The sequence below is a fragment of the Dipodomys merriami genome, unplaced genomic scaffold (genome assembly GCF_024711535.1).
Source record: "Dipodomys merriami isolate MVZ:Mamm:240054 unplaced genomic scaffold, mDipMer1.0.p SCAF_48, whole genome shotgun sequence".
In the NCBI taxonomy this organism is placed as follows: Eukaryota; Metazoa; Chordata; class Mammalia; order Rodentia; family Heteromyidae; genus Dipodomys; species Dipodomys merriami.
In genome coordinates this window covers 2,589,427-2,610,846 of record NW_027206046.1, presented here as the reverse complement: position 1 = coordinate 2,610,846, position 21,420 = coordinate 2,589,427, and the positions used below count along the sequence as shown (strand labels likewise).

At 45.2% G+C, this 21,420-nt stretch overlaps 2 protein-coding genes across 2 annotated transcripts; both read right to left on the bottom strand.

Annotated features, from left to right (window-relative positions):
* Positions 1 to 4,938: 4,938 nt before the first annotated feature.
* Positions 4,939 to 8,598, bottom strand: LOC138808894 (ral guanine nucleotide dissociation stimulator-like). Its single transcript, XM_069995145.1, has 3 exons — positions 8,477 to 8,598; positions 7,568 to 7,615; positions 4,939 to 7,146 (listed from the first exon to the last, which is right to left on the bottom strand). The coding sequence occupies exons 1-3, from the start codon at positions 8,596 to 8,598 to the stop codon at positions 6,912 to 6,914; spliced, it is 405 nt and encodes a 134-aa protein (XP_069851246.1). The 3' UTR covers positions 4,939 to 6,911.
* On the bottom strand, positions 8,590 to 20,149 carry LOC138808893 (integrator complex subunit 14-like). The gene is made up of 7 exons (XM_069995144.1): positions 20,051 to 20,149; positions 16,678 to 16,961; positions 14,041 to 14,148; positions 11,566 to 11,721; positions 9,725 to 9,843; positions 9,116 to 9,258; positions 8,590 to 8,670 (listed from the first exon to the last, which is right to left on the bottom strand). Exons 2-7 carry the CDS (start codon positions 16,897 to 16,899, stop codon positions 8,660 to 8,662), a joined length of 759 nt encoding a protein of 252 aa, XP_069851245.1. The 5' UTR covers positions 16,900 to 16,961; positions 20,051 to 20,149; the 3' UTR covers positions 8,590 to 8,659.
* Between the last annotated feature and the right edge of the window lie 1,271 nt (positions 20,150 to 21,420).

The following is a 21,420-nucleotide window of genomic DNA, read 5'->3' as shown; positions in this document are numbered from 1 at the left end:
GGATGTGGCACTGTAGCTCAAAGTGGTAGAGCACTATCCTGGAGTGAAAAAGCTCAGGGACAGCTCCCAGGCCCTGAGTTCAAGCCCTATCACCACCACCACCACCAAAAAAAAAAAGTCTCCAAGACACACAGAGCTCTTATGCTATTTGCTAAAAGTAATATAATTTCTTGGTCTCCTTGCCTATCTGTCCTGCCTCAAAGGGAGCCCACTGAGAATTAAGGATGTGAAATTAAAAGAGAGCTCTACCTTCTAGGATTTCTATCTTGCCCCATTAGCAATGCCGCTCCACCATAGTCTTGGGTTACAAGAGGGATAGTATTCCTTTAAGAATGGAGACATTGCACATACAGTGAAATCTGTGTGAAATAAGGAAGATAGAAGGAGGCTGCCCTCTGCTGCCCCCCCAGCATCCCAGACTCTTGGGAAGCAGAGATCCATCAGTGCGAAACACAGATGCCTTTGGGTACTTCTTCTCTCTAGATCAGAACTGGAGTATAAGGAAGTGAGCACTGAGCATGGAGCTGGTTAGCTGGCAGGCAGGAAAAGAGAGTTTTCTTCTTTCAAGAGGACAAATCAAGTGTAGGAATCTCAGATTTGAAGGCTGGCATTGCTGCTTACCAAGGAAGCCAGGCCCATGTCTCTGAGCCTCAGTTTATTTACAGAGTGGTGAGTATAGTGTACTGTATCCTCCTCGGTGTTTGGGCGAACTGTACAGGGAAGTGTGCAGGTGGGCAGAATCCAGGCACACAAGCAACACAAGTCACTGATTTTAGTTTACAAATCAAGTGCAGCCTAAAGTGAGGGCTTCCACATACGTACACTTCCACTTTCAGGAGCCCCAACAAGGAGCTAGGGCATCTCTGTATCTCTGTGGCCCTTTTGCTCGCTTATGGGTTCCCTTTCAGTGTCTTTACCAGGACAGGCTGCTGTAGCCAGCAGCCTTTAATGCAGGCGAAGGAAACACTGAGATGAGCCTCTGGAACCCCACAAGCCAGCCAGGCCCAGTGCTTAGACAAGAATCTCCCACTGGCACTTCTGAGTTGATCTTGTCTAATGTAAAATCTCACCCGTCCCCTAGGGTCATGAAGGCCAGCGACGGACACAGCTAACCCCATCACATTGTTGCCTGTATTTTCCATGCCACATATTTGTGAGAGACCCTGGCTATTGTTCAGCTGGCTTGGGGAGGGCAGAGACACCTATGCCAGCAACAAAGAAAGGTACTAGAAAGTGCCATTATTAAGCTGGCACAGGGAGGGGTTCTTCTGAGGAGCAGGTGGCCAAGGATGCTGCTTGCTCCCATAGCAACCCAACCTGCAGCCAGGACTCAGGGCTAGCTCTGTCCACAACATTTAAAGGAACTGAGAAACCTGGCAGCATTTCTGTTATTTCTGAAAGACCAGGTTAAGCGCTCATCACTGGCTGTAACAGCTAATCCGTGAGGGTGACCCACCCCACTGGCCAGGGGCCCTGAATATCTTGTTCAAGTTCAAAGGTTACCCACGATGATTTCTATGGTGTCAACTGAGTAGAAAATCAGCAGAGTTGGCTGGGAAGGTGGCTCAGTGGTAGAGCGCTTGCCTTGCATGCCTGAGGCCCTGGGTTCGATTCCTCAGCACCACATAAGCAAAAAGAAAAAAGCCGGAGGTGGCGCTGTGGCTCAAGTGGTAGAGCGCTAGCCTTGAGCTGAAGAGCTGAGGGACAGCGCCCAGGCCCAGAGTTCAGGCCCCATGACCGGAACCAAAAAAAAGAAAAAACCAAACAAAAAAAGAAAATCAGCAGAGTGGGAAACAAAGAAAAGTAGATGCAGTTGGGGCTGTGCAGGGTTTGCCATCCAGGAAATACAAATTCAAATAATCTTGAAACTACGTGCTTACAAAATGGCAGTAGCAGAGAGCCTGCCTCATGGCTCACACCTGTAATCCTAGCTCTTCAGGAGGTTGAGATCTGAGGATCATGGTTTGAAGCCAACCCAAGGCAGGAAGGGCTGAAAGACTCTTATTTCCAATGAACCACCAAAAAAAAAAACACCTGGTGGTGGAGCTGTGGCTCAAGTGGTAGAACACCAAGCATGAGTGAAAAACCCAAGGGACAGTGCCCAGGCCCAGAGTTCAAGTCCTGTTATGGCACAACACAGACCAAAAAAAAGTAGCAAAGAAAGATGCTGGAAACATCTTTGCCAGCATGAAGATCCCAGACTGAGACTGCCACGAGTGCTTCAAACTTCTTTCCTCAATCTAGCTGGTCTCACCTACTTCAAGTCTATGTTTTGCCTTTTTCTTTTCTTTTTTCCTTTTTTGCTAGTCCTGGGGCTTGAACTCAGGGCCTGGGCACTGTCCCTGGATGTCTTTTGCTCAAGGCTAGTACTCTACTACTTGAACCACTGCACCACTTTTGTCTTTTTCAGTTTAATGTGGTACTGAGGAATCGAACCCAGGGCTTCCTGCATGTTAGGCAAGCACTCTACCACTGAGCCACATTCCCAGCCTGCTATGTTATGCTTGAGCAGACACTGAGCTTTAGGTAAGTAATGCTGCAGCCTGATCACTTGGCCACGATTTCTCATCTTGTGTTATTGAGAAGGATCAGTGAGAATGTCTCCTGGAGAGTTGTCTAGTCCCCCCTCCCATGGTGGTAACTCAGTCAGGGAATCATTGTCTGATCTGTTACCTTAAAACTTAAGTTCTAAAATTTAAAAGTGTACTAGTGGTCATAATGAATGATCAGATCTTGGTGGACTAATTCTTTTTTTATATTTATTTGTTTGTTTGTTTGTTTTGCCAGTCCTGGGGCTTAAACTCAGGGCCTGGACATTGTCCCTGAGCTTCTTTTTGTTTTTGCTGAAGGCTAGCACTCTACCATTTGAGCCACAGTGCCACTTCCGGCTTTTTCTGTTTATGTGATACTGAGGAATCGAACCCAGGACTTCATGTATGCTAGGCAAGCATTCTACCTTGAAGCTACATTCCCAGTTCTTGGTGGACTAATTCTGAGTAATTGACTTCCTAGAGACTTGGAAAGCAAAATATCAGTTTATTAAAATTGTTCAAAAAAGGCGGATCAAGGGGACCAAGTTGCTTATGACAACCATTACGTGTCTGTATTATTTTTCTTTCCCTCTTAGGGAAGCCCTATTAAAAAATCAGAAGGATATGGTGGGCGCTGGTGGCTCATGCCTGTAATCCTAGCTACTCAGGAGGCTGAGATCTGAAGATCGCGGTTCAAAGCCAGCCTGGGCAGGAGAGACCGTGAGACTCCTATCTCCAATAAACCACCAGAAAACCGGAAGTGGCGCTGTAGTTCAAGTGGTAGAGCACTGCCCTTGAGCTGAAGAGCTGAGGGACAGCGCCCAGGCCCAGAGTTCAAGCCCCACGACTGACCCAAAAAAAAAAATCAGAAGGTTTCTGGGTGACACTGGCTCAGGCCTGTAACCTTAGCTCAGGAGGCTGAGATCTGAGGATCCCACTTCAAAGCCAGGCTAGGCACACAAATCCTTGAGACCCATAGCTCTAATTGACCAGCAAAAAGAAAAAAAGCTGAAAATGGAGATGCGGCTCAAGTGGTACAGCACACCAGCCTTGAATGACAAAGCTAAGTAAGAGCTCAAAGCCCTGGGTTCAAGCCCCATTATTCTACACACACACACACACACACCCCTGACACACACACACACACACACACACACACACACACACACACACACACACACACACACACACAGACACACACACACACACACACCCCTGAAAGTTGTTGGGTGAATATAAAATCAGAGAACATCAACACTAATTGTTAGTGTCTTAAAGGAGATACTTGCTGGTCCTTAGGCTTGAACTCAGGGCCTGGGCACAGTTCCTAAACATCTTTTGCTTAAGGCTAGCACTTGATTACTTGAGCTACAACTCCATTTCAGGCTTTTGGGTGGTTAATTGGAGATAAGAGTCTCACAGACTTTCCTGCATAGGCTGGCTTTGAACTGTGAGCCTCAGATCTCAGCCTCCTGAGAAACTAGGGTTACACGTGAGCCAATGGATTCCTTGCCCACAGTGAGCTGATTAATTTCTTAAGAGACAGGCCCCAGGATGTCATCATAGATACAGGAAAGGAAATCAGGAGACAGTTTCCATTGCATAATCTCCCATCCTTTTTATTATGGTTTCTTTTTTTTCTGCCTTGAAACAGTGTGGACTGCCATCACAGAGGCTTTGCAAAACAGAGTGGTTTGGTCAAAGTCTGGCATGGGAAAGGTTAGCGACAGCAATACAAGTTGTTGACAGAGGGTAGGTGCCCGCCGCCCTTCCTCTCAGCAGCACACCTGCGCAAACCCCACTGCTTCCTGTACCCCGTGTGCTGGGGTCTGGCCGTCCTGCAGGCTCCACGCCGGGCAAGGCACAGGAGGATGCGCTGCCCGGCCTGACAGCAACCATGGCGGAGCCAGGCGCCCAAAGACCGCGGAGGCCGCACGGGGCGGCACAGCCAGGCCCGAGCCCCAGAAAGGACGTCCACAAGTTCCCGCTGCACACAAGGCCTTGCGGGGCTTCCTGACAGGCCTCCCTTCCCCACGGCTGCCCTTCCTCATCGCTTCTCCCTGGACAGGACCTCAGCGCCAACTTCTCTGCTCCAGACCCCTGTCTCTCATAGAAGCTGCAATGGCGGAACCGCAGGAGCTGCATTGCCAGTCTGAGCATGCGCACCAGCTGTCCTCCCAATGCGCATGTCCATGTGCTGCTCCAGAGGGGCTCAGGTCTTGTCTCAAAATCTAAGGCCCTGGGGCTAAGAGTCCCTGAAACTCAGAACCCAGATTCCTAAATCACAAAGATCACAGGCCTGTGCCTCAGGTGGCCAGCTCACAGCGCCTTTTTCATACACAGTTTGCTGAATTTCCTTATGTTCACTTTATAGATACACACACACACACTCACACACACTCAAATATATTAATCAATTTTTAATGTATATGTACACACAACTATATATTTATATATTGATAATCAATGTTCTATAAGCATTTTGCCCAAAAATGTTTTAGTAAGCAATGTATTCTGGGACTTGGGCCTTGCCCTGGGTTCTTTGTTTACAATTATTTTTCAGACCAACTGTTGAGTTTTGGCCTCCGGCTGGCATTCAATTTCAAGTTCCTCATGTCTGTCTTCCCAGTAGCTCTGATTGATTAGAAGTGTGCAGCTCTACCACCAGATTTACAAAACAACAATTATATAAATAGTTCTTGAAACACCAGTAGAAATGCAGAAGTCATGTACCATATCTCAGAGGTATGCATGATGGAGAGCTCACATTTTATATAAACTTGAATCCCTAGACTCAGATTGTAAAGCTAATTGTGTAGTACTTCAGTAGCTTGTATATGTCTGGGTTCTAGACTCAAACAACAACAAACAATACTCCAGGATCTTCAATTGTCTCAGGCTGACAAAATTCTTTTCTTGTCACATTGAAGGCAGGCTTCAAACCTTTGCTATGAAACATTTATGTGATTTCTTAGAAAATCAGGTTTAAAAAAGATTCCTTGACTGGATGCGGTGGATCTCGCCTGTACTGCTAGCTAGTCAGGAGTCTAAATCCGAGGATCATGGTTCAAGCCAGATCAAGCGGGAAAGTCCATGAGACTCTTCTCTCCAATTAAGCACCAAAAAATGGAAGGGGAGCCGTGACTGTAAGTGGAAGCGCATTAGCCTTGTGCAGAAAAGAGCTCAGAGACAGTGCCCACAGCATGAGTTCAAACTCCACAACCAAACGGAGAGAGGAAAAGGGAGAGACAGAGACAGAGACAGACAGAAAAAAAAACCAGAGAGACAGAGAGAGAAACAGAAACAGACAGAGACAGACAGAAATAGAGACAGAGACAGACAAACACAGAAAGAAAGACAGGAAGACTGAGAAATCCCTGACAACTCCATTTAGAAAAATGTATATGGATATCTTAGATGTATATCCTATTCTTCCATGATTCCCTACATAGTACCACCTCATCCTGATCCACATTTGGCTACCTGGAATCTATTGGGTGTTTCATAAATTATTCCACATGCTCCCATAGAACATAAACAGGCCCATACCTACTCACCAATTGTTTAAAAGTCTGGCCTTATTGCTTATATATGTAATATTCCCATTTGTATGTTTTTGTTTCCATGGTTTAAAGCTACCATTGCCCACATTTCATGTCTACATGTTTCATCTTTTGTGCCAGTAGTGGAATTTGAACTCACGGCCTTGAGCTCTTGCTTATTTTTTGTTCAATGCTTAAACATGTAACTTGAGCCATGCTATGAGTTCCTGACTTTTGCTGGCTCATTGGATAAGTCTTTCAGAGTTGTCAACAAGGGCTGATTTGAACCTTGAGGAAGTATAGGGCATTCTTGAAGCTACAATTATTGAGATGGGCCAGGACACCTGGCATGTCTTTGTCCCTCTGGCTAAGTCTTCTGTCTTCTATTGATGATGGCTTTTACCTATTTCCTTTGTATATTGTCAAACAGTTTTCCCCCAAAGTAACGTTTTGGTGGTATTTTGAGGTGAAATGTCCTTACATATTTGCACAGAGCAAAATGGGGGTGCGTACAGACATGAATTCACTAATGGAAGAAAGTCCCACAGACAGAACATTTAGCCTGGCATTTGTCTCAATAGACAGAACAACTTTCAAGAACATCTGGTTTGCCATGTCCTAGAACTTTAGTAATGGCCTGATCACCCCATGCAGGCATGGGTTAGGCTCCTTGCCACTCACAGTGCACTAACAGTTCCCTTCATAGCCAGTAAGTGTTGTTGGACAGCTCCAGGTCACTCTTCTGCCTTTACTCAGGACTCATGTGTCTGGGACATCAGAATGTATAAGAAAACAAACCAGGCAATTAGGCTCATCCCTAGAGGCCCAGGTGCCATCCCTACTCACAAGCTCTGAGGTGACCACACAGGGACTTCTTCCTCTCTTTCTTGGTCTCTTTCTTCCCGGTCTCCTCCAGCTCATCGAGAAGAATGTGGAGGTGGAGGACCAGGTCCGAGGAGGGCATGTGGAGCATGGCATAGTGGGTAAGTTCTTTCACTGGGTGTCGGTTCTGGGGCTCTCGGAAATCTGCAGGATAGCAGTCCATCCACATGGTGAAGATGGAACAAACGGTGCTGTGGGCAGATTGGTGACAGGAAGAGTGAGTGCCTGCCCTCTCTATCCTGGGCCTCCAATAGCCCCTTTCTGCAAGGACTGCTATATGAACACTTGCATGTTGGGAAGCAGGAGGAGATTCCTGCACGCAGAGTGATCTTTACGAGCCACGACTAGAAGCTTCTGAAAGATAATTCTCCAATATTCTCACTGGGATAGGTAACAAGAAGGAACTGATTTTGTACACAGCCCTCCCTGTCATCCCTGAGAGTCCACAACCACACCACAACTGTGTTCTCTGCCACCACTCCAATCCCAAGCCTCTGCCCCTAGTGGAAAGCACAAGTGGTGTGCAAAGGAGAAATCTTTAGTTGGATTCAGAAGCCTCAATGATACCATTTTACAAGAAGGGGCCTTTTCGATGTGCCACAGTCCACTTACTTCTTTACTTGTTCATCTTCCTCGGAGTTACGGCCCGGGAATCTGTACCTATGGGAGCACAGGAGGAAGTCACCTCTCAGCTTCTCCTTTTCTGCCCACACAGGACACATATGGGATGGGCTCATTCCCAGATGGGAATGGAATCTGACACATAAACAAGTGAGATATGTCTATACAGTTAAGTGAAAATTCTTCTATGAGAGGTATACGCATTTGGTCCAAGGAAAATGTGCCAGTGGCTAATACCTCAAATTCTAGCTCATCAGGAACATGAGATCTCAGGTGCACAGTCTGATCAGACATTAGTCAGTAAAAGTCTAAAGAAACTAATTTTTGAAGACCAGAATAGCACCTATGGTTCAAATGCTGTAGTGGTATCTCTGAGCACCAAAGAAACAGCAATCAGGCCCTGAGTTCAGGTTGCAGGACTGGCACACACACAAAATCATAAAAGCTTCAGGAGTTATAAATATGTAAAGCCAACATAATCCCTCCCTGAGGTCTCTGAGGTGATTCAGCCTCCAGTTCACCCGTCTTCCCACACCTAGCCTTTCCTGGGTCTACATTATTCACAGACATCCAATTCCCAATGAAACCTTATTTACTCATGGGAAATGTGATTTCCTAGAACCTCACCTAGGTGAGGGCAGAAGTTGGGTGCCTCTGGCACATGCCTGTAATCCTAGCCCCTCAGTAAGCAAGCTTCTGAGGTTCCAGTAGCTTTTCTGGGAAATGTACTGGGCAGACCATACTAAGAAAGTAGGCAGGGGGTGCACTTCTTTGTCTCATGCCAAGCTCCTGTGAGAAGACCCCCATGAAATCAACAGGTTCAGAGGGGTGCCAAGTATTCCACAACTCAGCAAGGAGGGGCTGAACAGACCAAGATGCGAAGGAAGGGGGAACACTCACTTTTTAAACACAATATCCAGCACTTGCTGCATTGTCCCCCACAGTCTATAATTGTGGAGGTAGTTTCCAACATAGAAGAGATTGCCTTTCTGGTAGGCAGGGACCAGGTTCATCACCAGCATGTCCAGCAGGCCTGCCTCCGGGCTCCATATATTGCGTGGCACATTCAGGGTCAGGCCTGACTCATTGGCACACTAAGGTGGGTAAAAGAATCAGAAAAAATGATGGAAATGAGAACACTTCCAAATGAGTAATTGTGATAGAGTGGATTGAAAACTATGCAGAAAACATTATCTCAGTATAGACAAATCACCTAAGAAGGTTCTCCTCTGGACTGCATGAAGCCCTGGGTTTGATTCCTCAGTATCACATAAACAGAAAAAGTCTGAAGTGGTGCTGTGGCTCAAGTGGTAGAGGGCTAGCCTTGAGCAAAAGAGGCTCAGGGACAATGCCCAGGCCCTGAGTTCAAGCCCCCAGGACCAGCAAAAAAGAAAAAAAAATCAAGGGCTGATGACACTAGCACCTCCCTGTGAGAATACAAGATTCTTTCCAACCCTCCTAGATGGGGAGAAAGTAAGTCACAAGTGAAAAGAGGGCAGAGAAAAGAGGAAGGCCAGGAGGGAATTTTTCATGCATTACCTGTCTTAATGACTTTTGGGATAGGATCGATTTCTTCATCTACAATGAATGGCTCTGGCCTGGGGAAGACCTGGATGTCAGCGGTCAGGTGGCCACACTTGAGCACAGCATGGAAAGGCGAATATGCCAGGTCTATCAGCTTTCTAGAAGATGATCATGACTTGTTAAGGGAGGAAGAGTTCACATGTGGTACACATAAAAGGACTGTACACATGAAAGTAACATTTCAAGATGTAAAGGTGGTTAAACCTTCGCACTGATTCCAAAACTAAATCTACTTGTGAAACGGAAAACATTTTGATGTTTTTACAGAGGAAATTTCAATTGAGAGAGAAACCCCATAGCAAGTTAAACTTGGGAACAGCTGAGTCTTTTTAAAGCATGACCACCTTATTTTACCTGAGAAACGGGCAACTGTGGGAAAATGGACTCACACTGTTAGAAATAATACAGTAACTGAGAGGTCGCCGAAATAGCTCAGTTGGGAGAACGTTAGACTGAAGAAATAATACAGTAACTGTTCTTCTTGGTTGTCAAATGATAATATCAGATTGTAAAGAAGCCCCCACCCCCGACCCCTCAAAAAACAACTTTAAGGCATATACTCACCCAAACATAGACTGCACGTTTTTCAAGCACAGGGAGCCATCAATAGTAAAAATTTGCCCTTCACCATTGTTGAGGTCTATGAGACGTTCAAGGCATTCCAGGAAATCGGTGCTCTGAAGCTACAAAGCAAGAGAGGACACCTTTAAAGTAGAACAAATCACCACATCACTACCAGCACACCAAGGCCACAGCCACTGTAACAAAATGGGCAATAAACGGTTTGTTTGTTTGTTCTTTTGGTTCTGGTACTGGGGCTTAAACTCAAGGCCTTATACTTTTTTTTTTGTCAGTTGCAGGGCTTTAACTCAGGGCTTGAATGCTGTCCCTGAGCCTCTATGTATTCAAAGCTAGTGCTCTACCACTTCAGCCTAGAGCTACTTGCAGTTTTTTTGAGTCGTTAATTGGAGATAAGAGTCTCAAGTCTCAAGTGGAGCCACAGCTCCACTTGCAGCTTTTTTGGGAGTTTTGGTAGATAAGAGTCTCATGGACTTTCCTGCCCAGGAAAGTCATGGCTTTGAACCATGATCATCAGATCTCAGCCTCCTGAGTAGCTAGGATTACGGGTGTTGACTCCGTGAGATGATTTTCTTAACAGTCAATATCAGAAGGAAGTAACTACAGGGGCTGGGAAGGTGGCTCAGTGGTAGAGCGATTGCCTTGCATGCATGAGGCCCTGGGTTCGATTCCTCAGCACCACATAAGCAAAAAGAAAAAAGCCGGAAGTGGTGCTGTGGCTCAAGTGGTAGAGTGCTAGCCTTGAGCTGAAGAGCTGAGGGACAGCGCCCAGGCCCAGAGTTTAGGCCCCACGACCGCACCCCCCCCCAAAAAAAAAATACAAATAAAGAAGGAAGGAACACAACAATTGTTCTGTGTGTGTGCCAGTTCCTGGGCTCAATTCCAGAGCCTAGGTGTTGTCCTTGAGCTTTTTGCTCAAGGCTAGCACTCTACCACTTGAGCCACAACTCCACTTCCAGATTTTTTTGTAGTTTAGTGGAGATACTGAGTCTCATGGACCTTCTTACCTCAACTACTGCAATCTGCCTCAAGGTTACAAGAGGTACTTTATTCATACGTAGTTCTGCAGATTCTCAGGAGACCACAGTTAGTAGCCATACAGCATCTTCCCTACAACCTGTTCCTGGCATGGTTTGGCAAGAGCCATCAATTATCAGCATTTTATAGAGAGAAAAACTGAGGTAAAGTGAAATAATTCCTGACTCAATGGAAAAGCAGGAAGTATTTAATAAAACACATCAGAAGCCAGGTGCTGGTGGCTCATGCCTGTAATCCTAGCTACTCAGGAGGTTGAGAGCTGAGGATGGCAGTTTGAGCTGAGGATGGCAGTTTGAAGCCAAGCCTGAGTAGTAAAATCTGTGAGATCTTCAGCTCCACTAAACTACCAAAAAAGCTAGAAGTGGAGCTGTGGCTCAAAATGGTAGAGTGCTAGTCTTGAGCAAAAAGCTCAGGGACAGCATCCAGGCTTTGATTTTAAGCCCCAATACCAGCACCTCAACAAACAAACAAAAAGACCTATGTTCCCCCGTTCCAAACCCTCCTCCCCAAAACAGAAAAAACCTAAAGTATACCTCTGTCAACATTTCTGGAGGAATGGACAGAAAAAAAAGACCATCTCAACCCTTCATGGTCATCAGCAGAATGGGCATCTCCAGCTATACTCTCGGAGAGGTGAGTGTTGTTATGTCAAAGAGCATGTGAAATCAAGTCTTTTCAAAGCTAAATGTTATACCGTACGCAAGAGTGTTCATTGAATATACTGAAAAATAAACCGAGCCCTGGGATTTACCTAACCCATCTAAAAAGCAGTTAGCAGAAGGCATTACCTCTTCCAGGTTTGCCATGCACATGATGTATATCTTAGACGGGAAAGGGAAAGGCAGCGGGAACCTGTTGCTGTCGCTCCTTTGATTGTGTGTCGCTAGGGAATGTCTCAGGGACCCTCTACCAATGCCGAGACAGCCGTCCGTCACCAGAACGACCTGTGTGCAGAGGACAAGTATCCATTAAGCCACATGCCCAACAGCTCCACCCAGGTTTGCTTTCACTGCCACAGGAATGTGCAGGGAGCTTTGTGGGGTGATGGGTATGGTCTAGGTCTTACTTGTAGTAAGGATATATATACATACATGCTTCCATTTGTGAAAATCTAGCAAACTGTGTGATTTATTTGTTTGTTTATGTGCCGGTCTTGGGGCTTGAACTCAGGGCCTGGGCTCTATTTGTGAACTATTTTGCTCAAGACTGGTGTTCTTCCACTAGAGCCACACCTCTACTTTTGCCTTTTTACTGGTTAGATGGAGATAAAAGTCTCACAGACTTTCCTGCCCAGGCTAGCATCAAACCATGAGCTTCAGATCTCTGCCTCTTGAGTAGGTAGGATTAAAAGCATGAGCCCCTGATGCCTGGCTTATTTTTTTTAATTGTCTTTATTTTCTCTTGTCAGTCATGGTACTTGAACTCAGGGCCTGGGTGCTATCCCTGAGCTCTTTTTGCTCAAGGCTAGCACTCTACCACTTTGAGTCACAATTGCACTTCTGGTTTTCTGATGGTTAATTAGAGATAAGAGCCTCATAGACTTTCTTGCTGGGCTGACTTTGAACCTGGATCCTCAGATCTCAGCCTTCTAAGTAACTTGGATTATACATGTGAGCCACTGGCCCACAGCTAAAATTATCTTTAACTGGTTATACCACAGAGTTTTAATTCAACGTCAACTGATATGTAGAATACACTTTGATCAGTGTCAACCTTTCTATCATTTTTCTATGTACTCCAAACTTATCCATCTGAAGTTTTCTAGTCCCAGTTTCAATATGTACATTGAATATTATGACTGTTTGTGTCCACCATTCTTTCTCTCTCTCTCTGCTCTCCTTAACATCCATCCTCATAGACAAGACCAAATCATGTATTTTGAATTTATGCATTTAAGACAAAAATGCAGGTACTAGAGCTTGAACACAGGGCCTGGGTACTGTCCCTTAGCTTTTTCTGCTCAAGGCTAGCACTCTCCCATTTGGCCCACAATTCTACTACCAACTTTTTAGTGTTTAACTGGAGATGAGAGTTTCATCTTTCCTGCCTGGGTTGGCTTTCAATGGAGATCCGCAAATCCAGTCTTCTGAGTAGCTAGGATTACAGGCGTGAGCCACTGGTGTCCCACAAGAGCAAGTCTTTATGATACTCTTCACTTTTTAGACAACTCAGTTGAGATGGTTAGAAATTTGCTGAATAACTGCTACACTGAGATAATGAAGAATAGACACTATTGTTCCGTGTTTACAATTCTACCACACAAAATTATAATCCGTCCTTCAGTGAATAGTTATAAATTCTACTGTGAGCCTTTTGTCTTTCTATAAACAATATAAATTTTCAGTACATCAATTTACCAGGAAAATACTTTCCTCGAGGCATAGGTCTGCTTTCTGAACACATTAGTATGACTTAAATTCGTGTGATACGATTACAGTGATTTAATGCCTTCTTTAAAAACTGTACAAATAGTGTAAAATGTAGTTTGTGGAGTTATAACGTAGGCGGTTAGAGCCTGAGGAAAATCAACACTACAGTGGTTAATGATTTGTATGTTTTGCACATGTGCTCATGCATGTGTACATGCACTCCTAGTAGCTTAACCTCAGGGTCTGGGTGTTGTCCCTGAGTCTCTCTGTGCTCAAGGCTAGCACTCTACCACTTGAGCCACAGCACCACTTCTGGCTTTTTCTGTTGATGTGGTATTGAGGAATCGTCCCCAGGGCTTCATGCAGCCTAGGCAAACACTCTTCCACTAAACCACATTCCCTAGCCCGTTTTTAGCTTTTTCATTCAAGGCTAGTGCTCCATCACTTGAGCCACAGCTCCACATCTGGCTTTTTGCTACTTAACTGGAGACAAGTGTCTCACGGACTTTCTAGCCTCAGCTAGCTTCAAACTGAGATCCTCAGATCTCAGCCTCTTGAATACCTAAGATTTACAGGCCAGTTTGGGGGGTCTATATTTTCTCTTTCTTTTTTCTTTCTTGCTGGTGCCAGTCTGGAGCTTGAACTCAGACCCTGTGCATTGTCCCTGAGCTTTTTTGGCTCAAGGCTAGCACTCTACCACTTGAGTCATAACTCTAATTTTTGTTTTCTTTTTGGGTTAATTGGAGATAAGAGGCTCATATACTTTCCTGCCTGGGCTGGCTTTGACCAGCAATCCTTGGATTTCAGCCTCCTTAGTAGCTAGGGTTACAGGTGTGAGCCACTAGTGCCTGGCTTGTTAATATTAACTAAGGACATTGAAAAAAACAGCATTACCTGGCAAGGGATTGCACTGCCCCATTCTTGCTGAACAATGTTAGAGACGCCAACCAGTGCGGACTCTAGGCATGTCTTGTCGTAATCGTCCATGTTACTCAGTGCTTCCTTATTGGGCGAGAAAAAAATTGCTCATTATTCTCTGCTGTTTTGTTATTAGAAACCAATATAAACTGTACGAAGTCTGAGTATCATACAGCGAACACTGAGTTTCTGTAAGCCCCAAAGCATAGGTTCCATAAAACGCACACACACACACACACACACACACACACATACACATACACACACACAAACACAGCCACACAGCCACCCAGCCACACAGCCACACAGCAAAACAGACTTCCTCAACTGTAAAGGACAATGAAATAAGCTTAAAGCAATGACCAAAATGTATGGACCATTAACCATAATCTCCTAAACACCATTCTGTGCACTTTATACGGATTTAATCATCCTACCATTGTTCACCCTACTTTTAAATGAGGAATTTTTCTTTTGGGGGTCCGGTCATGGGGCCTGAACTCTGGGCCTGGGTGCTGTCCTTCAGCTCTTCAGCTCAAGGCTAATGCTCTACCACTTGAGCCACAGCGCCACTTCCGGCTTTTTTCTTTTTGCTTATGTGGTGCTGAGGAAGCGAACCCAGGGCCTCTGGCATGCAAGGCATGCGCTCTACCACTGAGCCACCTTCCCAGCCCTAAATGAGGAAATTTTTAAGAAGTGGCCTGACTCCAGAGCTTCTGCTTTTACCTGTTATACCTCATTCATTACATTGCAATTCTCTAAATTTTAGAACTGCTAAACACCAAAAAAATCTTTAGCTAAGTAACTTATAAGAAAACCAGTACAAGCAGAGTGGGGTGGCTTACGCCCATAATCCTAGCTATTTGAGAGGCAGAGATTGGGAAATTGCTGTTAAGAGGCTGGCCTGGGGAGAAAATTCACAAGACTCCATTTCAACCAAAGACTACGTGTGGTAGCACACACCTGTTATCCCCACTGACATGGGGAAGCACAAGTGGAAGGATCAAAGCCCAAACCATCCAGGGCATAAACTGAGACTATAATCTGAAAATACCCAGTACAAAAAAGGGTTGGAAGTATGACTCATGTGGTAGAGCATCTACCTACCAAGCATGAGGTCCTGAATTCAAGACTCAGTACCACCAAAAGAGTCCACCAGTACGATTAAAAAAAATGTAAGTCTCATAAAGATGCAAGATAATAAAAGGAAAGCTTTAATAAAAATTAGTAAGAATTCAGCCGGGTGCCAGTGGCTCATGCCTGCAATCCTAGCTACTCAGGAGGCTGAGATCTGAGGCAGGGGCAGGAAAGTCCATGAAACTCTTATCTCCAATAAACCACCAGAAAACTGGAAGTGGCACTGTAGCTCAAGTGGTAGAGCACTAGCCTTGAGCTGAAGAACTGACAGACAGTGCTCAGGCCCAGACTTCAAGGCCCACGACTGACAACAAAAAAAAAATTACTAAGAATTCAAACTACATTAATCCTGCATTTCCAAATTGCCCAACAATTATTTAATTGCTCAGTTTAATTTCAGAAACACTGTCTACTCATTGGCCAAGACATTGTGCTAAGAACTATAGGAGATATTAATGGTTTAAAGACATCTGGCTAGCTCATAGAACTCATAAATATTATAGATCACGACAGACAATTTGCCCCATGAAATTAGTATGTGTTTGTGATTTTAACTAAGCATCACTATCTCGCAATACAGTGAAATTTGGGAAATTATGTAATCACTTAATCACAATAAAGAATTTGAAAAAAAAATTAAGACATCTGGCTTATCTCAGAAAAATATCTTTGAAAGACAATACCTATTAAAATTTTAAAATGACAACATTGAGCTGGGTACTAGTAGCTCATACCTGTAATCCTAGCTACTCAGGAGGCTGAGATCTAACGACATTTGACGCCACCGGGGACAGGAAAGTCCATGAGACTCTTATCTCAATCAACCAGCAAAAAAGTTGGAAGTGGAGCTATGGCTCAAGTGGTAGAGTGCCAACCTTGAGCAAAAATTTCAAGGATAACGCCCAGGTCCTGAATTTAAGCCCCAGGATGGAAAAAAAGAAGAAAAAGGAAAAAAATAATATCTTGGCATCTATAAATGAATACTATCTGTTGGAGAGTAAGCATCATTCTGAACTTTCTAGAAGTTTTTGTGTGTGTGTGTGTGTTTTAATAAGGGCTATTTTTCATTACCTTAAAATTGTATGAGAAAGTAGAAAACAGCAGAATGGCAAAAAATGTTGAATTTAGGGACTGAAGCATGGTATGCTGAAATCTTCACCTTTCCTAAGAATTCCAGAAAATGGACCATGACCTTTCTCTGCTTATGTGATGCTGAGGAATCGAACCCAGGGCCTCATGAATGCGAGGCAAGCACTTTACCAGTGAGCCACCTTCGCAGCCCCCATGACCTCTTTCTCTACCTCATAGCTTTACAAAAGAAAGGCCTAGGACCTATTGGTTATGAATTATGCTTTATAGCTGTGCATATTAAGTGCCTGTATATTTAGTATTAAATAATTCTAAGGTCTAAAATCAGTACACTATTATCATACTGCTTTCTTTCCAATCAACTTGGGTCTTTATTCCTTTTTGTACCTGCAGGGTGTTATAATCTCTTGTGAAGGGGACCATCAGCTCCCAAAGCGATGAGAAAACCGCTAATGCTGTGAATTCAAGCTTGTAGTTTGTGGCCATGTGCTCAAACAGCATTGTCAACCCATGGGCTGCAAGGTGCTTCCGCTGGTATTCCTCAGACCCCTCGATTGACACAGGCCGAGTCATGGAGAGGGACACGTCCATCACCACCACTGTTGGCATGGTGAACAGAATCCAAGCGAGCCCAGTCAGAATGCAGACAACAAGCTACAAATAGTGAAATGCTGTGGGGGAAAAAAAAAAGAAGTGTCACAGAAGGAAAGCAGTATCTTTTCACCATAACTGTAACCAATTTTCCAGAAATAAGGCAAGGTGACCCCTATATAGGTCAATCTGCAGAGAATTCTGGGAGAAAGAAGACAGCAGCCTAATTCACTGGGAAGACCACTCCCAGACACACTCAAAACACACCATCTACACCTGTGAATCAAGGGCTACCTTATTACCAGTGGGAAAAAGCATTAAAGGTAGGCCCTAGTTCCAACTTTCAATTTTTATATAAAATATGTATTTATTTTTATAAATATATATATACTTACATATATACATTTATGTATATATACATATATAGAGGGGGGGAAGAGAGAGAGATACACACACACATACATATACACACTCGTGGTTCACAACTGTAATCCTAGCTACCCAGGAGGCTGAGATCTGGGGATCATGGTTTGAAGCCATCTCAGACAGGAAAGTCTGTGAGACTTTTATCTCTAATTAACTACCAAAAAGCCAGAAGTGGAGCTGTGGCTCAAGTGGAGCTGCGGCTCAAGTGGTAGAGTACTAGCTTTCAGTGGGAGGCGGGGGCAGGGGGGGAGCTAAGGATCAGCACCCAGGCCCTGAGTTTAAGTCTCAATACTGGGGTGCATGAATGCACGCGCACACATGCACGCGCACACACACACAAACACACACACACACTATAGCTTAATGCTGGTAGCCTGTAATATGCGGGGGTAGGGGGGGAGCTAAGGATCAGCACCCACGCCCTGAGTTTAAGTCTCAATACTGGGGTGCATGAATGCACGCGCACACATGCATGCACACATGCACGCGCACACACACACACACACACACACACACACACACACATACACTATAGCTTAATGCTGGTGGCCTGTAATACTAGATACTCAGGAAGCTAAGGTCAGAGGCTTTCATTTTGGAGCCAGTCTGCTCATCAGTCATGAACCAGCAAGTTGAGGGAAAGCATGAAGCCCTGAATACAAGCCCCAATAGCAGCCTCAAAGTAAAATTAAATAAATATATAAATAAAATGTAATTTGGCTCTTGTGAACCACTATGTTCTAAGTTTCCAACAGCTCCCTTATAATTTGAATTTTACAATTTCACACATCCGTGCTTGGGCATTGTACCAGCAAGCAGTCTGGCTATTGTTAAACATTTTGAAATGAATTCCAAAAAACAAACAGTGAACATTAACCTTGTATAATGTTTTTACATCTACCTAAAGTCTTCCACAATTGTATAGGACACAAGCAATGTGAATATGGAGTTGTACGAAGTATACACATATAGTCCTATAACCCACTTTTCTTAGTTATGTATTTTTTTTTTAGCTGGGTCATTTATTTGTAACTACATGCTATTTCATTGTGTCAGCAGACTACAGTTTCTCTCCCCTTTCCTTCCCTTTCCCCTTCTTTCCTTTCCTTTCCGTGGTAGAGCTTGAATTCAGGGCCTGGTGCTGTCCCTGAGCTTTTTCACTTAAGCCTAGAGTTCTACCACTTTGAGCCATAGCCACTCTTCTGGTTTTCTGGTACTTCATTGGAGATGAGTCTCACAGACTTTCCTGCCTGGGCTAGCTTTGAACCTTGATCATGAGATCTCAGCCTCCTGAGTAGTTAGGATTACAAGTGTGAGCCACCGGCGCCAGGCTCCTGGGCTGGCTTTGAACTCTTCAGATCTCAGCCTCCTAAGTAGCTAGGATTATAGGCTTGAGCTACTGGTGCCCAGCACACTATAGTTTCTTAACAAAGGATCAACAAATTGTATCCACATTAGTGGGTCTCTGTATTTGTTATATCTTTACTTTTGTGCATAGGATTTTTTTTTTTTTTTTTGGTCCGGTTGTGGGGCCTGAACTCTGGGCCTGAGCACTGTCCCTCAGCTCTTCAGCTCAAGGCCAGTGCTCTACCACTTGAGGCACAGTGCCACTTCCGGCTTTTTTCTTTTTGCTTATGTGGTGCTGAGGAATCGAACCCAGGGCCTCAGGCATGCAAGGCAAGCGCTCTACCACTGAGCCAACTTCCCAGCCCTGCATAGGATTATTTTAAATTTTGTGAGTGTGCCAGTACTAAGATGGGAATCTCTAGGATTCCATCTAGGTTGGATTTGAGATGTGATCCTCTAGGTCTCAGCCTGCTAAGTAACTAGAATTAAACCTGACTGAAAACAATGTTTTAAACAGGGGGTTAGGAACACAGGTTAAACAGCAAAAGCGGTTCTTTTTTTAAAACCACATAATAGACATAGATATGTTTCAAATAGGAGTTCAGATTTCCACATCAATAGGTTAACCAGAAAAAAAAATTCACTCCTGAGAAGCCCCAAATGTTTAACTAGTTTGATAGAAAAATTTAAATTTGTCTCCCTCATCTCTGCCTCATTAAAGTTGTTTGTTCAACATAACCCTGTTAAAAATGTCGTAGTAGCACCGCTTTAAACAGCCCTGCTGCCCTGCTGCTTCGCTCTTCAGTCATGTTCTCTGTGTGTGACAGAACACGGTGTTGGATGGATGCTTGAAGAAAAGTGATTGAAGCGTCTCAGCAGCTCTACAGAACACCGTCCAGCTAAGGCCTGCGCTAGAACAAAACCAAACCCCTCAGGGGGCGAGCCTCAAAGCGTGGGCCTCGTCTGAGTGTCGCAGCCGCCGCGGAGGCCGCAGCTACCTGTCAGCCTTCTCCCGGGCAGACGTCTGGCTGCAAATGTGCTTCCATACGGACGGCGACGGGAGGTGCCCTCCCCCCCCCCAAACAACCGACCACCAAGCTCTAAAATCAGTGAAAAGAATCCGAGACCGGGAAGTCCCTCCTGAGGAAAGCGGGGAGAGAGGGGCCTAAAACGGGGCGAAATGTGGCTGTTCACACAGCGCTCGGCAGTCCCGGGTCGCGGAGCGCAGGGACCCCGGGAATGGCGCCCCAGAGCCGGCGCGGGGAGGCCGCGATGGCCGGGCGCTGGGCCTGCGCGGCTCTTCTCACCTCACCCTTCGCCTGTATCCCTGCTACCGATTAAACGCGACCCTCAGGCCGCCGCCGCCGCCGCCGCCGCCGCCGCCGCCTCCACTCACCCCAAGCCCATCGCCGGCCACAGTCCGTCCGCTTCAACTTTCCGCCCGGGCGCCACAACCGGAACTATAAGGGCCGCGGGACCACAAGGAGCCCAGCACCATCGGCGACGGGAGAGGAGCAGACCTGGCTTCCGGGGCGCGAGGGGCGGGACTTCAGGCTGGGCGGGGAGGGGCGGGGCTGTGGCTCGGCTGGGCCACTAGGGAAGGCGTCCTCCCCAGCTCCTCTCCGCGGGGCGGGTAGGGGCGGGGTTAGGGGCGGGGTGGAGAGGCCCCACCCTCTTCCTCCCACAGCCCTGGGAACACAAAGCCCTCTGGAAGGCCTTAGACACTACTTTATTTTATCTAGTAACACAGGACCCAGGGCACCAGAAAACTGGAAGGGGAGCTGTGACTCAAAGTAGGAGGGTATTAGCCTTGGGAAAAAAGAGCTCAGAGACAGTGCCCACATGAGTTAAAGCTCCACGACCAAACACAGACAGACAGACAGAGAAATCCCTCATGGCTCCATTCAGAAAATGTATCTGGATATCGAAGATGTTTTTCCTATTCTTTCACAATTCACTACAGAGTACCACATCATCCTGATCCGCATTTGGCTAGCTGGAATCTATTTGGTGTTTTATAAATCATTCCACATGCTCCCATAGAACATGAACAGCCACACCCCCACTCACCAATGGGTTATTCTACAGTTAAGCCAATCATATCTCCATACCATCTCCATGGTCAGCTGCATCATCTTTTCAAATATAGCTGTATATGGTTTCAATAATGCACACATGGACCACCCACATAAAATGCTTTGATTCATGAAGAAAAAAATCTGCTTTGCTTTAACACATATATTAGAAATGGTCCTTATCTCCAGAGCATTTTTGAAGAAAAAAAAGGCAGAATGGAACCATGAAACTTGGAATATATGACTAGGAATTACCTCATTTAACTAAAAAGAAATAAACCCTACCCTTAAACATATGGAAAACTCATTAAGCCATTGAGAAATGTGTGTAATGCATAGGTTCTTTGGCATGTTGGCACTGGGTCTTTAATGCAGTGCCTTAGCATTATTGCTGAGCTTTTCTGCTCAAGGCTAGCATCTACCCATTGAGCCAAACAAACATCACTGGTCCTTGAGATACATGGGATTAACATTATAGGGTATTTCACAAAAGAGAGTTACACACAGTCTCAAAAGAGGCTCATTTTAGTGACTCATTTTAGTGTTCAGGTTGAAGTAGGTGGAGATAGAAAAATAATACTACATGTCCTGATCCCCAGAGAGACAAGACTCAGCCTTAGCATAGCAGCTGTTGTCTGCAGGCTTCTTTGCTGTTTTCTTATGCAGGTAGTGGGTCATGAATTTCCTGCTC